Source organism: Gymnoscopelus microlampas, assembly GCF_963454915.1.
Source record: "Gymnoscopelus microlampas genome assembly, chromosome: 20".
In the NCBI taxonomy this organism is placed as follows: Eukaryota; Metazoa; Chordata; class Actinopteri; order Myctophiformes; family Myctophidae; genus Gymnoscopelus; species Gymnoscopelus microlampas.
Genome location: NC_139957.1, coordinates 11,997,227 through 12,014,287, shown reverse-complemented (window position 1 = coordinate 12,014,287; position 17,061 = coordinate 11,997,227). Strand labels below are relative to the sequence as shown.

The following is a 17,061-nucleotide window of genomic DNA, read 5'->3' as shown; positions in this document are numbered from 1 at the left end:
TTAGTTGCAACAACCAAAGCAGTTCCAGCTGCAAGTAGAACACAGTAATATCAATAAACAAATCTCAAACTTATAACTCCAAAGAAGATAAAACAAATCTGAAAAACTTCAGATTAATGATACATTATTTCACTCTCCAGTGCTTGAAACGTATATATTTATCGGAGTGTTATGAAACTTGGTTGAGTTATTATGGTTGGTGTAACTTTAATGTCTGGAACAAAATCTCAGATACATTCATACTTTATCATTTTTAGAGGTCAGGTAATCCAAAGATAAGTTGGAATTTAAATTGGTCTATCTATTTTCTATCTATTCCACCGCTCTGCAGGTCCTCGAGCACTCCCATCGCCCCATCCACCTGCGGAAGAGAGATTTCTACTCCTACCTCTCCCTCTCCTCCCACGACAGCGACTGCGGCGAAGTCAGTCAGTGTACGGAGGACAAGAGCACCCTGGAAGCCCCCTACTTCCTCCCCTCCTACAGCACCAGTCCCGTGCCCCGCTCCACCTCCACCCCGACCTTCAAAGCCTCCGCCCACGGCACACTCCCCAGTCTCGACCTCAAGTCCGGCGCCGGCCAATCGGAGAGCGCGATCGGTCCCGGGAAAGGGGGCGGCGTCGGGTCCACCCTTAAGAGATCTAGCTCCGCCCAGGAGTCGATAAGCCCCGCCCCTGCCCTCAGTCCAGAGGAGACCCTGTTTGAGGCCTGCACGGAGGAGGTGTACCTGGGTCCTCCTCTCTGCTACAGCATGGCCTTCACCAAGACGACACACAGACTCGGTGCCAAGATGAACCACAGTCTGGACTACCTGGCCTCGTCTGACGATTTCACCTCCTTGTCGAGGTTCGATCCAGTCACCGGTTCCACACCGCGGGACAGTCCCGTCTACTTCTCTCCTATTGAGGATCCCGGATCAGACTCGGCCGAGAGTTTCCTCTATTTCCAGGGGAGCTGCCCCGACCAGACCTCCGGCCCTCCGTCCCGAGGGCCTCGGTCCAATTTGCCTCCCGCCTCCGTCTCCTTCCCCTCGGGAAGCATGTCCTCCCCTCGCCAGGGGCTCGGCTCCAAACCGAACGACGTCAAATACAGCAGCCTCTCCTCGCCGCCTTTGTCTCTCCTTCGTCAGCCCTTCGTCATGGAGGAAGAGGAGGGAGGGGAGGCGTACCGCAGCGCTCGGGCCGAGGAGGAGGAGGAGAGGAGTGGTAATGAGGCGGCTCCTTATCTTAATCCCCGGGCACGTGTCGCCTCCCCGATAGGCGGGAGCGTGGCCGAGCGCCGGCCCGATAGCGGGACGCTCCAATCCAATATGGACGCCGTAATGACCCAGATAAGTGGCTGGCGGAGTCCAGGCTCCGCGGCGACAAATCCCTTAAAAGAGCCGACGCACGTTAATCCTAAAATTAACTGTCCTGTGATGAGAGGCGGAGATAGAGAGAGGGAGGCAGAGGAGGAGGAGAGGAGGGGAGGAGAGCAGGCGGACGGCCCGGGAAGGGAGGAGGAGAGGAGGAGGAGGCGAGGGAGGAGTGGATCCCAGCAGGATGTGAGACAGGTCAGTGTTCCGAGGTGTGTGTGTGTGTGTGTGTGTGTGTGTGTGTGTGTGTGTGTGTGTGTGTGTGTGTGTGTGTGTGTGTGTGTGTGTGTGTGTGTGTGTGTGTGTGTGTGTGTGCGTGCGTGCGTGCGTGCGTGCGTGCGTGCGTGCGTGCGTGCGTGCGTGCGTGCGTGCGTGCGTGCGTGCGTGCGTGTGTGTGTTCGAACAGGTGGTTTTATATCCCTGCTTCTTTCTTCACCTCCTCACGTCATCCTCTGTTTCACACTCCTCTCCTCCACTCTCATCATCATCTTCTCCGAGTTTCCTTATTCCCCATCCTCTTTTCCTCCCTCCATCATCCTCTCCTCCCTACCCTCCCCTCCTTCTCATCCTCTCTCCTCTCTCATCCTCTCTCTTCATCTCTCTCACTCTGTTTCCCACCCCTCCATCCTCTCCTGCCTGGGTATGGGGGGGGGAGAGAGAAAGAGAGATTTGCAGACTTGTCAGTTTTGAGTTTTAAAAGGGTTGATGTCTGCAGAGTGACATCACCACCAGTAGGCTAATGACTGTCATCAGCCACAGCACTCAGTTAGCATTAGCATGTGAGTGTTCTTTTTTATGTTTTTATTTTTTTTAGGGGGGGGGGCTGGGGACATCAGTGTTACTTACCTCAGGACAAAAGCACTTTAATTTATTCTCCCATCCACAGATTTTTGAGAATTAAGAACTTGTTCTCGTGTGCTTGTGTACGCAAAAGCAATAAAGAGTATAACGGGGAGGATAACTGAGAGGAAATCAAATACAAATCAATGAGGTTTGCTAGAATAAAGCAGCAAAACAGGATCATTCATTCGATACCTCTGGCCATAAGGGCTTGATATATTTAACCCCCTTTGTCCAGAATTTAATGAACACATTTCTTTGAAGATGAAGACAAAAAGTGATAAACATAAAACATAAATGTCATTCATTATATTTATCCTCTTTTATGTCGTGGGGGGTTCTGGAAGAGACACTTTTTTACAAGCAGATATCAAATTATAAAAAAGTCTGGTTGCCTGGCCTGAAAATGTCCTAAAAATGATGTGGAACATTGCAAGGGCAGACCAGTGTTAAGTATGCTTTTTAGTGCTTTGTGAAACTCTGGCCAGGAAGGTGCTTGTGCTCTTCTTAATAAATGTCTGATTATACCAGTCAGTTATGACCTCACCTACTGATTGGCTAAGTGGCCACATTCCAATCAGTCTCTTAATAACATACCTCACACAGAATTTCTATACTTTATTTAGCTTATTACAGTGGTTCTCAAAGTGGGGTCCGGGGAACCCAGGGGTCCTTGAGGGGGCCCGCAAAATGAGTACATCGGCTATTTGAAAATAACAGATCAAAAAGATAAAAAAATCAATTAACAATTTAGAATATTTTTGAAACATTTTAACAGAAAACCGTGGCACTACATATATTCTGATGGGGGTCCGGGCCAATTATATATTCATTTGGGGATCCTTGACATGACATCGTTTGAGATCCACTACCTTATTATACCTAGCAATGACAGCTAGCTGTCAGAAACAACACATCCTTGCTGTCGGGCAGAAACCTCTTATCTCCATATTTTAACTTTTTGTGTTTTTTGTAAAGTAACGCCCTACTTGATCATTCTACAGCGTCACACAGAAGCATCAAAACGCGACGCGTTTCGAGCTTGTAGATCTGCTACTAATATTGGCAATGGCGTGCTGATGTATGACACTCGACCTTCGACCTGGTACCTCGCACACCACTGCCAGTATATCTGCCAGTATAGCACTACCTCATGTATTATTGCTTGAAGATTGTTTTGCGTTCCGTTTAATTCTCTGTGCTGTCTTTCTTTCATTACACCTACATTAATATTAATGGGTATGATATTAATACATACATTTTTATATTCATAAATAATATTTAATTCAGTCCGTGTGTGTGTGTGTGTGTGTGTGTGTGTGTGTGTGTGTGTGTGTGTGTGTGTGTGTGTGTGTGTGTGTGTGTGTGTGTGTGTGTGTGTGTGTGTGTGTGTGTGTGTGTGTGTGTGTGTGTGCATTATTGTATGTGTGCATGGAAAAAATAATTCTCCATTACAAACTCTTTCTCTCTCTCTGTCTGTCTGTCTCTCTCTCTTTCTCTCTCTCTCTTTCTCTCTCTCTCTCTCTCTCTCTCTCTCTCTCTCTCTCTCTCTCTCACTCTCTCTCTCCCCCACACAGGTCAGTAGGATCCCTCAGGCAGCTGTCCGTCATGTAGCCAGAACAGCCCAGGGGCGGAGCCAAACCTCTGAAAGACCGCCCACTTCAAGGCCCACCGCAGTAGTGAGAGTAGGATGCTTTATTTTTGTTTCATACAGTTTTCAAATGAAATTCATTTCAACAATTTTATTGAAATAAAGGGATATTTACTCACTACCCATACAAATAGGTCTGTGTCCCATTGTTTGAGGGCCACTGCCTTAGAGTGCTTATTATAGTTAGGGAAGACCAACTGGATGATTTGACTTGTTCCTCATTCACACTGTAAACCACACAGATGAGAGATGAGAATAATTAGAACAGTGTCTGGAGACCACACACACGCGCGCGCGCACACACACACACACACACACACACACACACACACCTGGGGGCAGGGCATATGAGCCCCAGTAGAAGCTCAGACAGCTGACCAGCTGCAGGTTATTCAGATGTGTCACATACACTCACACGTGTGCGCACGCACGCACGCACACACACACACACACACACACACACACACACACACACACACACACACACACACACACACACACACACACACACACACACACACACACACACACACACACACACACACACACACACAGGTGTAATTAAAGCAATGGTGAATGTGGCTGATGATGTGCTCTGTGACCCAGACAGAGGAGGTCTAAACACAGAGGAGAGGAGAGGAGAGGAAGAGAGGGGATAGGGGATAGGGGAGTAAGTGAGGAGGGAAGGGGAGTAGAGGTGAGTCGAGGGGATGAGGTTCTGGTAAACTGGAATACTACAGTAGAACAGAATGGAACGTGTATTTACATAATGTGAATATTATTCACATTTGAATAAATAAAAAGTGCAGCTGCCTGGTGGCTCAGCCAGTTATAGCACACCGACCATGTGCTCCCTGTGAGCCGCGAGGATCCGGGTTACGCCATGAGACTATGGCAGACCTACAAGCTCACAACGCCTCGTGGACGTGGCCCGTTGTGAGCTTGTAGGTCTGCTATTCTTGACTCGACACCATCGTGCGACGGTGAGAGAGAGTCTGCCCTTGGTCTCGTGTCTCTCTACATAATTAGTCTAAAAACGAAAAAAAGCAGAAAACAGTAACTTAAAATAATTACAAATTAGAATATGACAAATAATTTGCACATAATTGAAAATGTATAGAATGGTGTGAATATCAATCTCTCTCTCTCTCTCTCTCTCTCTCTCTCTCTCTCTCTCTCTCTCTCTCTCTCTCTCTCTTTCTCTCCATACAGAGGTTGTCTGCTGGTGTTGTAGGGGTGACATCCAGGATCCAGCTCTAAGTGGCTCTCCTCTCATTTCTACACCGCTGAAGTGGATCCTGCCCTGGGCGTTTGTCTTGCTCCCTCCCCCCCCTTCCCCCCCTCTTTCCGGAGTGTTTTGGACCTCCGCGTCCTCGCATCGTTGAGCTGACACGCAGCCAACGCTAGAATGACGACAGTAATCATACAGACGTCATATTCAACGATTACACTGAGAACTACCACCGTTCACCAATAGATCCGGGTAGTTTAATTATCTTACTCCTTGTATTAGGTTTAGATTAAAAAGGCTTTCCTGAATCCATGTGAATGAGGCGCTTAAAACAGATCCTGAACCAGCCTCTTGGTTCTGTTCATGCCTAGTGAGACCTTCTTCCTGTAGTACCATTTCCTGGGTTGAAGCTATACTTCCTGTTCTCCGTCCTGGTTTGCTGCATTCGGGTCTTTTCTGCTCACCTCTTGGAAGATTATGGAGCTGAGATATACCTCACCGCTCTGCTACACTCACACACTTAGATAAACACACACATACACACGTAGAATCCGTCCAACTAGTTTGCATGGCATTTCACGTTTCTCACTGATATTGTGTATGTAGCTACAGATATATATATCTGTAGCTGTATATTTATAGGCTACTGTATGACAGGACACAGTAGAGTTGACTAGAAAACTGTTCATTTAACTCTGAGAAGTGTGCAAATGTAACCAAATGTGTCCATTTTGGATACATTTGTACACTTCTCCGAGGTACAAAAGTTTAAGGTACAGTGTTTAAATAAATTAAACACTGAGGATTTTACTGGATGGTGTGATCCTGCACAATTCAAGATGTGGGAGGGGGGGGGGAGTTGTTGTACGTTCACAGATCATGTGATTATTGATTATGCACGGCTGTGACTCTGCTCTGTTACTGTTACATGGTCCAGTCGCTCGTGGCCATCAGATTTCACTTCTCAGGCTTTGTGGGACAGCGCAACAGTGTCACCTAAGAGGACGTGTTTGGAAATGTTTCAAGTCGTGTCACGGGGGAGGATCTCGTAGCCAGTTTGTAGTGGTAGAAATTACATCAATTAGGGCCTGTGTCCACAGAGAACGCCTTTTGAACTGAGGAGCGCTTTGGATTTCATCTCCTTAGCGCTCGCAGACAGCCTGATGCCCGCACAGTTCCAACCTATCAACCATTGAGCTGCTCACTGCAGCTATTTTATTAGCACAAATAGCTGTGGTAACGATTCAACAGGTCAGGTTGCAAATTATCGGGTTGTCACATTACAATCAGGAGGATCAAATGATCGGTGTTCCTTTCCAAAAGTTGAAGCATCCATGGCGCTGTACCAAAAAACGCCCGGTGTCGGGAGCGCTAAAGCGATTCGGTAGGCTCTGGGAAGAGATGCCCAGGTGTGTCTTTACTAGAAACACATGGAAGACTGGCACTGCCAACTCAAAAGGTGTTCTACGTGGACACGGCCCCTTACAGGTATACTACCTGTTCTTCTCAAACTGTTAATTTTGTACATTATTTAATATTTTACTAAATGAAATGCTACACTTTGATGTAGTGGTGGTCAAGAAAGTGGGTATTGATGTCATAGTGGTTTAAACCCCTCCAACTTTGGACCTCATATGCACATCTATCTGACCATCCATCAGATCATACCAGAGTCTCCTCTCCTGTCTCTCTCCTACCCTGTCTCCCTCTCAGCTTTCCTACCGTCTGTCTCTCCTACATGGTCTCCCTCTCAGCTCTCCTACACTGACTGTCTCGGTAAGGAAGGATTGGGCTGATCACTCTCTTTTTTAAGAGGAAAAAGGGTGAATGTGTGCATACTGCTGAGTTGGAAGGTATACTGTGACCCTGACATCCTAATTAAAATGTCAGTTGCAGTTAAGCTGAAAGGTGGGGTGTATCTGTGCCCATAGTTAGAGTAAGCACTAGACGTTGCCACTGAGGCTGCGGCAGTGGCTTCTGCAGTAAGCCATGCAGAACAGACGCAGAATATGCGTCGAGCAACTATATGGATGATACTGCATTATGCATGTCACCAGTCGCCGCTGATTAAAACCCCCCCAAAATGCAGATCTACAAGTTCACGACGCGCCGCAATGCGACACGTTGGGAGCTTGTAGATTGGCTATTTTCGGCAAAGAGGTTTGTGGTAAAGAGGTTTGTGGCAGAGCGAAAAAAGGGGGGCACCTAGTATTGAGCGCTGGGGGACTCCGGTGAACTAAGTATATGGTTTAAGTGGTAAAACTAGGTGGGATATAAATCGCTCTGTTCCATTTTGATGCATTTTCTCTCCTCTCACTATAAATGATGGATTCTAGTTGGACTTTGAAGTTATTGAGAGGGATAAATGTGAAATTTGGGTGAACTTGTCTCTCCTGACTGCGCTGAATTGGCCCTTTATGGCTGCAGAGTGACTTTTCAACTGGATTCATTTGGAGCTCCCTCTCCTTACCTTAGTCAGGGCTGTCATTGTAAAATCAGCCTCATTGACACACAGCAATGAATGAACGAACAAACGACAGAGTGCAGTGCCACAGTATTAATGGAAAAACTATAGCACTCCTCACAACGTTTAGAGTAGAGCAGTGTGTTTTAGCAAACATAAACATTCATAATGAAGGGAATGTGAGTCGAAAGTGTTTGACTTTGTCTGATGTCTTCATGAAAATGGCAATTTTACCCAAGAGGTCAATGGAATATGTAATGGAATTCTTTGAAAGTAACAGTGGTTTGAGGTAATGGTTTGATGGTGTTTTGATGGTAAAGGAGTGAAGATGTTGTGTCCTGCGTGGCTCAAATCTTCACACAAATGGAAGTTATGTTGAAGGTCGATGAAATCTGTACGGGACTAATGTTTTTGATGCCTTCGTTGCATGAGTTATGTCACTTGTGTATTCAAGAAAGCGACAAATTCATTCGCTGAATGCATTCTTTTGGGACGTTGTGATTGGTGGAGTGTATGAACGTTAGAATTCTATATCCGTTGTGTGGAAGGAAAGAAAGAAAGAACACGGATTTACTCATGAAGTCGATGTGATCTGTATTCGATCACATGTTTGAAAGTAATCTTTAACCACCCCTGCACGCATTAACGCGAGAGAGGTGATGTCAGGGGCTCTAAACTAGGCATCCAAAAAAAGATAAACACAAAACAACACTGAATCTACAATCTATAAACCAGTGGTTCTCAAACTGGGGTCCAGGGACCCTCAGCGTTCCTTAGAGGGGGTCCCAAATGGACCCCTACAGGTCTGTAACTCTGAGTGTACAAATGGAACCAAATGGACCCTTACGGGTCCATTTGGTTCCATTTGTACACTCTCAGAGTTAAGGGGGTCCTTTGAGAACCACTGCTCTAAGCTATGCAACACGACCAAAGTTGTCTGAGAGATTTCAGCCGGTTTCGTTGCGTACCAGACAGACCGTTGATGATGATGATGACGACGACGATGATTATGATGAAGAAGAAGATATGCGTTGCTAAGTCTACTACTGTATGTACATCACTGTAATCATGTCACTTTTTTCTTTCTCTTTTCTTATTTTCTAGAAAAATTGCAATTCCCTGAGATAAAGCATAGCTTTGACGCTGGGTGGGGGTTGGGGGGACGTGGGTGGGTTGGTGGGCTGGGCGGGCGGTGCGGGTGCTGGTGACAAAATAGGTTTTTGAAAACGTTTCAAATAATAATAATTATAATAATAATAATGGTGTGCCTTGCTCTACTGTTCTTATACCTTGTTCTGTTTTTTGTTAGACACTTTTGTTCCCTATTAGCTGGTTGGCAAACGCAGCAGAAATATCAGAAAATGAAAGAAAAAGAAAAAAAAAAGAATACAAATAAAATAAAGAAACAAAAAGAGGGGAAAAACAAGGAAAAAATCAACAGTTTGAGGCCGGATGTTTAAGATTAGACTGTCTACTAGCTACAGTATCTACTTGGTATTGTATCTAGGAGGTACTGTATCTACTAGCTACTATATCTACTGGGTACTGGGTGTATGTAGGTATTGAAAGCGGGTGTACAATGACAGGGAGAGAATGTGCTGTTGGTGTTTGTGTGTTATTTAAATTCCTGTATCCTGTGTCTGTGATTGTGGATTATCTCTATTAGTAATCAATCAGCCATAAATGAACTCAATTGCATGGTTACTGCTTAATAATGAGAGCATCATGTAAACAGCAAACTGTTGAGAAATAAACTTAATTTATTGGGAAAATACAAACTGCGGCGAACGTGATGTTCTGTCATTCTATGCTCCAATCTGTTGTCGTCTTGTGTTTTCTGGGATTCAAACCTTTGATTTATTGGTTGCTCTCCTATATCATGGATTAAACAGTAGATTTTACGGCTAACAAACATTACACAAACAAACAAATTAAAGCACAATACAGGTCACACTCATGCACACATGCACAACTTCTCTTTTTTTTTTTTTTTAGATTGTTTATTATTAAGTTTGCACTAAGTATTCTGATTGGTCAAAGTCACCTATTAAAGTCACCATTTCGGCTATTTTCAAATTCGGCATTCCAGGAACGTGGAAGCCAAAGGTTTGCGGTTTGCTCACATTTGTCCCATGAAGTCACTGTAGTACTATTTGGGAGTTAGTATGTGTTGATACAAGACAAGTTTGTCGCTGAACGCTCCAGCGGTCTGTAAATGCCAAACTTCAGAAATCAAGGTTTATTTGTCGCTATATACTCATACAGATACAAATACCCCAGAACCTATTTACACCTTTCAATGTTTGTCCCCCCCCCCCCCACACCCCAATCAGGGTCCTATTTATTGTTGCCTGGAGTGCCTTCCACCTTCCAGCACGCTCACAGACACACTGAGGTGTTTGATGCGGCTTTGTTGACCAGCGGGAGAGCCGCACAAGTACAGCTGAGGACCCTCTGAGTGATTGAGGCGATGATGAACGCTACGCCTGCTCAACGACACAGAGTGCTTTTAGTGTGTCTGCCGTAACCATGAGATCATCTGTTGAACGGGAACCCGCTGAGGATTCAAGAAGGTGATTGGCCGCCATAGGCGATGCGCTGAGAGAGCCGTAACGTTTACAGTTGACGGCGGGGGAGACACGTGCACACAATAGTGCACACTCACACGTACTTACACGTGATGTATTCAAAATGTATCTATGTATCTGTGTTTACTCCTCTATTCTTTTCATTCTTCACCACACACACACACACACACACACACACACACATACAGACCAGCAATGTTGTTTAATGAAGTTGTTTGCCATGGGAATGCGTTGGGAGGGCCGTTTGTGTTATGTTGTGTTCTATTATTTGTGCACTGTACGCCTAGGGGTGCAACAGTTAATAGAACAACAAATTATCAATAATCAATTTTAATTAACAAATTAGATGACAAAATGTAAAGCTTTTTTTAAATAGCAAAAATAGATCTACAAGCTCACAACGTGCCGCGATGCATTGGGAGCTTCGAGCAGTCAGCCTCCTTCACCGTCAAACTTCGTTGGTGGCATGCCACCCCACTACAATGTCTACCTTGTCCAGGCCCCAGATGTGTGGCTCAGCTCAAGTGGCTGGTCAGACAGCAAGACTGATGTTAACATGGCACTGGCACTGGAAGGGCGAGGGCTAGAAATCCTCACAGACACCCTCCTAGAGGAACAGATGAGCTGCACTGCTCTTGCTTTGGAGTTTAGCGAGTCGGCCAGACGGTGTTCCAGGAGGAAGCTGTCTGTCAGGAAATGGATGAGAGAGCCTCAGAACGTATGCTGACCTGCAGTCACTGGTCAAACACAGTTACAGGTATACCCTGCATTAGCACTATAGAGCTATAGAGCGATATATCTGTTTGGCCCATGTATGATGTATGAAGACACCGGTAATGGCAATGATGTGGCATTATCTCACATCGCATCACATTGCAATGTACGGCGTAAGGCAGGGAGGAAGGGACAGTGTCTCCAGTCCTCCCCCTGCCAGTGAAGAAAGGCACTAAAGAGGCTGCTATGTACCGATGTAGTAAACCAGGGTGTAACTGTCCCGCTCTGCAGCCCCCGAGCCCTCCACGTTAACCAGTGGTTCTCAAACATTTTCGTGCCAAGGACCCCACAATTTATATGTATTTGGCCGCGGACCCCCATTTCAAATTTGTTTGTGCCAGGAACCCCCAGAAGAGAAGATTTTAAAATTATTCTAAAATGTTCAAGATTCGATTTTTTATGTTCAAATATAGCAGGTGTATATCGGCTATTTTTTAACAGCTAACGTATCAAATATGGATAAAATGGTTAAAATGATTGTGATGCTGTATCAACAATTTTTGCTGGGGACCCCCTGGAACCCCCTCAAGGACCCCTGGGGGTCCCTGGACCCCACTATGAGAACCACTGACCTAAACAACAGGAGGGCAGCACAGTGAGAAAACTGCCGTCCCATCACTTCTTCCCTCCCATGAAACACTGACTCGGTGGGATAGCGCCCCCCACTTTGAAAACAAGCCAAAGGACTTCATTATCTGGACTGCAAGCTGCACAACTACTAGTGCCAGGGCCCTTATCAACACAGGAACTTACCATGATGATGCAGATCCAGAGTTTAACAGGAGAGCAAGTGCAGATGCAAGGCCAGGCACTGCTCCAAATAACAGTGGTCAATACAAAGCTATACCATGAGCAAGGCTTGGGCGATATGACTTCATATATATATATATATATATATATATATATATATATATATATATATATATATATATATATATATATATATATATATATATATATATATATATATATATTGTGGCGCACAACGCACCACTACACACACAACAACCACACACCACAAACACAGATGTCTATACACCAAATCTCTTTGCCAAAGATAGCAGGTCTACCCGCTCACACCGCGTAGATCGGCTATTTTTGGTTAATGTTCTCCCCAGAATATGGATACTGGGCTTCAGCTGGTTTTATAGCAAATTGCTTCTTGAGATGGTAGATCCTTCCTCTTTGTCGCATAACCTGAGACCCCCTCTCTCTCTCTCTCTCTCTCTCTCTCTCTCTCTCTCTCTCTCTCTCTCTCTCTCTCTCTCTCTCTCTCTCTCTCTCTCTCTCTGTGATGTTGATTGTAACTGAAGGGGGCCTTCAGATGACTGATAAACTGTTGATGAATGAAAATGGAAATGCTTCAGCCTTTTGCCTTCAAAAAGGGGGAGAAAGAAATCTAATGAGAGGAGGAGGAGAGCAGAGCAGGAGGTGAAGAGAAAAGAAGAGAGGGACAGAAGAAAAGAGAGGAGGAGAGGAGAGGAGGGGGGAGAAGTGAAGAGAGGATGGGAGACGGGGAGAAGAGAAGAGAGGGAGAAGAGAACAGAGGAGAGGGGGAGAAGAGAAGATAGGAGGAGAGGAGAGAATGAGAGGAGGGTGGAGAAGAGAAGAGAGGAGGAGAGGAGAGATGGAGAGGATAGAAGAGAAGAGGAGGGGGAGAAGAGAAGAGAAGAGAGGGGGAATATTTCCCATTTGCAATTAACAAGATGTGTCTGTGCGTTGTTGGTATTTCTTTGGTTCTTAATATGTTATTGGGTCCGAAAAAATGAAAATGATCTTTTTAAAGGTCGCTAAGATCAAGCGCATCGAAGCGTAGCTCGCTCAGAAACAGGGGAGTGCTGATTGGTTGGGGGAGGGGGGGGGCATTGGGGGAAGGTTTTTTTTGTATAGTGGGTGGGTGGGGGTGCAGTGTGTATGCGGGGTGTGTGTCGGGTGTGTGTGTGTGTGTGTGTGTGTGTGTGTGTGTGTGCGTGTGTGTGTGTGCGTGTGTGTGTGCGGTGGCGGCTCGGTCGGCGCTCGAGCGTCATCGGTCAAATGAAGGAGATGGCCGAGGCCCTCATTGAAAAGATCACATGTGATTACTGTACATCAAGCAGACAGAACACTCCAATTATCTGTCCTCTCTCTCTCTCTCTCTCTCTGGGAAGCCGGGGATGAAACGAGAGAGGCTGACTGATTAGCGAAAGGTTTTAAATGTCAAAACTTTGACCATCAGCATGAATTAACGGCTGAATGAATATTCCAGTCTTCCTTTGATCAGCGGCTAAAGAAGAAGAGGAGTTAACCACTTTCAACCTGGCGCCTCTATTTTGGGCACTCAAACGTAGTAGCTGATCTATAAGTTCACAACGTGTCACATTGGGATCTTCTAGATCGGTTATTCATGCCACACCATTGCACAATGAAATATAAAATAGGGCTTACTAGGTTTTCTTTCTAAGATCTAATCTCCCCCCGGCCCTTTCCTGACAAACTGCACATGATGGGAGCTTGTATGACAAATTTCACCCATTTGTATTTTTGGGGCTTTTCTTCCTTTATTAGATAGTACAGTGGAGATCAACAGGAAACAGGGAAAGAGACAGAGAGAGACATGCAGCAAGTGTTCGTTGGGCTCGGGAATCAAAACCCCATCTCGCTGTCAGGCTGCATCAGAGCCTATATGTGGTACAGGCCTTAACCACCAGGCCATCGCTGCCCCAAAGAAGCCAAATAGCCTACATATAATTTTGGGGGTCCTTGACATGAAAAGGTTTGAGCATCACTGATATTATAGCAACATATAAGTGTTTCAGAAAACTGTTTATTGTATCATTTATTGTGCCTGCAGTCACCTGGTGTACCAGGTGTCTGTATTTAGTCCCTGATTAGTCAACTAGAATGACAACCAGCAGTACTCTGAAATCCAAGCACAGCAGAGGCTGTGCTTTCTAGAAGTTAGTGTTTCTGTTTGAAGAGGCCATCGTGCTGCTTTGCAACTCCACTACACAGTAAAACGCAACTCTGCAAATTCCCTAAAGTAAGAAAAGAAGCATTTAATACCTTTAATACCAGAAACGCTGTGTTTTTTAAGAGTTCCAACTTCTCCGTTTGAATCAATCACCTGCCAACAGCGACCTCCCTCACCGTGCTCCCAGTGAGTGTAATATTTGTATCATAATATAGAGGACCGGAGGTGACTTATCTGCCTCTAAAGATGCAATCACCGCAAGAAGGTAGCGCTGAATGAAAGTTACATGTAAATCTGTTTGTATCATTAGAATGTGGCAATGTGGGGGAATGGGAGGCATGAGCAAATGCTTTCACTTTAATGTAAGAACCAACCACACACACACACGCACGCACGCACACACACACACACACACACACCCTACAAAGCATCTCTCTCTCTCTGTCTGTCTGTCTGTCTTTCTCTCTCTAGTAATGAACTTCCTCTATTGTTCTCTAAAGGCTGTGTGTGTGATTTCTTCTCCTCTTCCTCTCTCTGATGAGTCTTCCATCATCAGACTCAGCACTAATGTTCTACCAGTCTGGGACGAGAGTGGAGAGAAAATGGAGGGACAGATTGAAAAGTGATTCGGTTAGAAGCTTATCCCACTACATTACATCGTTGTATACCGCAGTCATCAGGGTGGGGGGGGGGGGGGGGGGGGGGGGGGGGTGAGCTTGTAGCGACACCACGGTGTCACATGATGTACGGACCACTGCAGGAAGTTGAGAGAGAGAGAGAGAGAGAGTGAAAGTTTTCCAACTCGGTTGTTCTCAAAGTGGGGTCAGGGGACCCTCAGTGGTCCTTGAAATGGGTCCAAGGGGTCCCCAGCTAAATTGATTAATACTTAAACCATATTGTATACTTTCGTTATTCAGAAATAGACAAAAATAGCAACAACAAAAAAGCTCAAAAATAGCAAAAGAAATGGCCCTAAAATAGCTTGTATATCGTTTTTTTAAAGATCTTGAAGAAATTTGAATAACTTAGAATTTTCCTTACGCAACTTCTCTTCTGGGGTCCCTGGCACAAACTGTTTTGAGATGGGGGTCCGCGGCCAAACACATATCAATTTGGGGGTCCTTGACATGAAAAGGTTAGAGAACCACTGCTACAACTCGAGGGAGTGGGTTGAAATATGGGTCAGGGTGGGACAGAGTGAATGTTTGTAGTGGGAGTGCCGGTGAGACACATGAGCCGTGGTGAATTAAAAACACACACACACACACACACACACACACACACACACACACACACACACACACACACACACACACACACACACACACACACACACACACACACACACACAGTCACACACACACACACACACACACACACACACACACACACTCCCCAGAGCCATAATGCACTCCCATAGTTTGGACAGGAGGACAGAGGATTGAGTATGTGAACAAAACATTTTTCCTGCAGCATCGCTATTCTGGGGGGAACGTTTGCCAAAATAGCCGATCTACAAGCTCACAATGCGTTGCAACGCAATGCATTGTGAGCTTGTAGATCTGCTATTTTTGGTGCAGAGATTTGATGTTAGCCTGGTTCCAGACGAATCTGCCTTTGCAAAATTGCATGCACTTTAGCCCTCGGCAGATTAGGTCTGGCCCCCCTTCATAGAGAATTTATTTCTCTCCCGCAGAGGTTGTGCGGGACCAACCAGGGCCCAGTATTCAAATGTGGGCGGGCTTATCAACAAGGAAGCACTACTCTGATTGGTTCGTACAAGGAAGCACTGCTCTGATTGGTTTAAGTCTAACCAATAGAGTCCGTTTGGATTTTTTTGTAACCGCCCCTTGGAAAAAAATCTATCGTTGATAGGGACCAGACTAATATCCACACAGTGTGTTGTGTGATATTGTCTGGCCACGCGAGGCTAATTTGATGTAGATTGAAAACAGAATGCACCAAGTATTATTGCAACTCAGGTCTGTTTTACTAAGAGTAGAGGGTTCAAGTGGTTACGGTAGACAGACAGACTTATAATACTTTGTTGTTAAGCACTTGAAACCACTTAACCACTTAAGTGGCCAGGCGGGGTGGGCCGCGTGCATTTTCAGAGCATGTTTATTTTAATGATCAGTCAATCGATTGTGTTACACCTTAGATCAACGTAATCGCCGTAATCTGATGACTCACCTCTTCAGACGCCACCTTAGCCCGTAGCCCTTGCCCTAGCCTTGATGACCTTGCATATTATATGTTATGTAGACAGATGCCAGGTTCATGTGTTGACCTGGCATCCTATAGTTTGTATAGTTTCAATGTACAGAATTTTTGTTGTTGATATTATACTGTTTAGACTGACAATAGGTTCTTGGGTTACCCATGATCCTAGATTACTATTTCTATGCATGCGACGTATATCACCTAGTGTTTACCTTGCTTACTGTTAGTCGCTCTGGATGAAAAGCATCTAAATGCTAAATGCCTTAATTGCAATTGTAATATACTTTAAGAACCACTGGAATAGGTTATCAGCTGTTTAAGAATTTGCACATAATGCAGTATGTTGGGGGAAGAAACACCCAAAAAACACTTTCTTGGTTTTCGTTAGTAATGTTGATTTTGACAGCAGATTTTGATTTAGTTTTAGTCATAGTCTTTTGAATAGAATTCTGTTTAGTTTTAGACATATTTTAGTCTCAGCTTGTAGATCTGCCATTTGTTCAGAGCGCAACACCCAAGTGCAACCAAGCATAAAACTTGTCTTAGTTCTACTGGATCTCTTCTCCACTAGTCCCTCCCTAACATTTTAATCTAGCTTGTATTTGTTGACAAAATTATCAATATATTTAGTCTAGTTTTAGTCACCAGCTTAGTTTTTGTTTACTTTTTATTTAGCTTTTGTCAATGTAAAAAGGTAGTCATAGTTTTAGTCGACAAAATCAACAGCGGTTGGTACACAATCCAACCCCTGTCTTTGTCTCGTATGTCTCTCTTCTCTCTCTCTCTCGCCCCTTGGTTTCCTTTCTCTCTCTACGCTGACCTATCTGAATTAAAGCCTAGAAATGCCAAAACTAAATTGTATGAAGGAGGGGGAAAAAAAGGACATTTGTGAATGTGACATTTGGATCAGTAGTGGGTGTTGCAGATGGAGTGTGACAGGGCAGCTGCACTGATGATGTGACCACTGCCCCGTGCTCTGACTGAGA

At 45.1% G+C, this 17,061-nt stretch overlaps 1 protein-coding gene across 1 annotated transcript in view; it reads left to right on the top strand.

Moving 5' to 3' along the window:
* Positions 1 to 8,342, top strand: part of akap6 (A kinase (PRKA) anchor protein 6) — a gene marked incomplete at its 5' end in the record, with an annotated part of 168,818 nt that extends 160,476 nt beyond the window's left edge. Inside the window, 3 exons of the mRNA XM_084044533.1 lie at positions 332 to 1,552; positions 3,772 to 3,879; positions 5,058 to 8,342. Of these exons, the coding sequence (XP_083900659.1) occupies positions 332 to 1,552; positions 3,772 to 3,879; positions 5,058 to 5,105 (1,377 nt within the window). The 3' untranslated portion in view covers positions 5,106 to 8,342. The remainder of the gene's footprint in view (positions 1 to 331; positions 1,553 to 3,771; positions 3,880 to 5,057) is intronic.
* Positions 8,343 to 17,061: the final 8,719 nt, after the last annotated feature.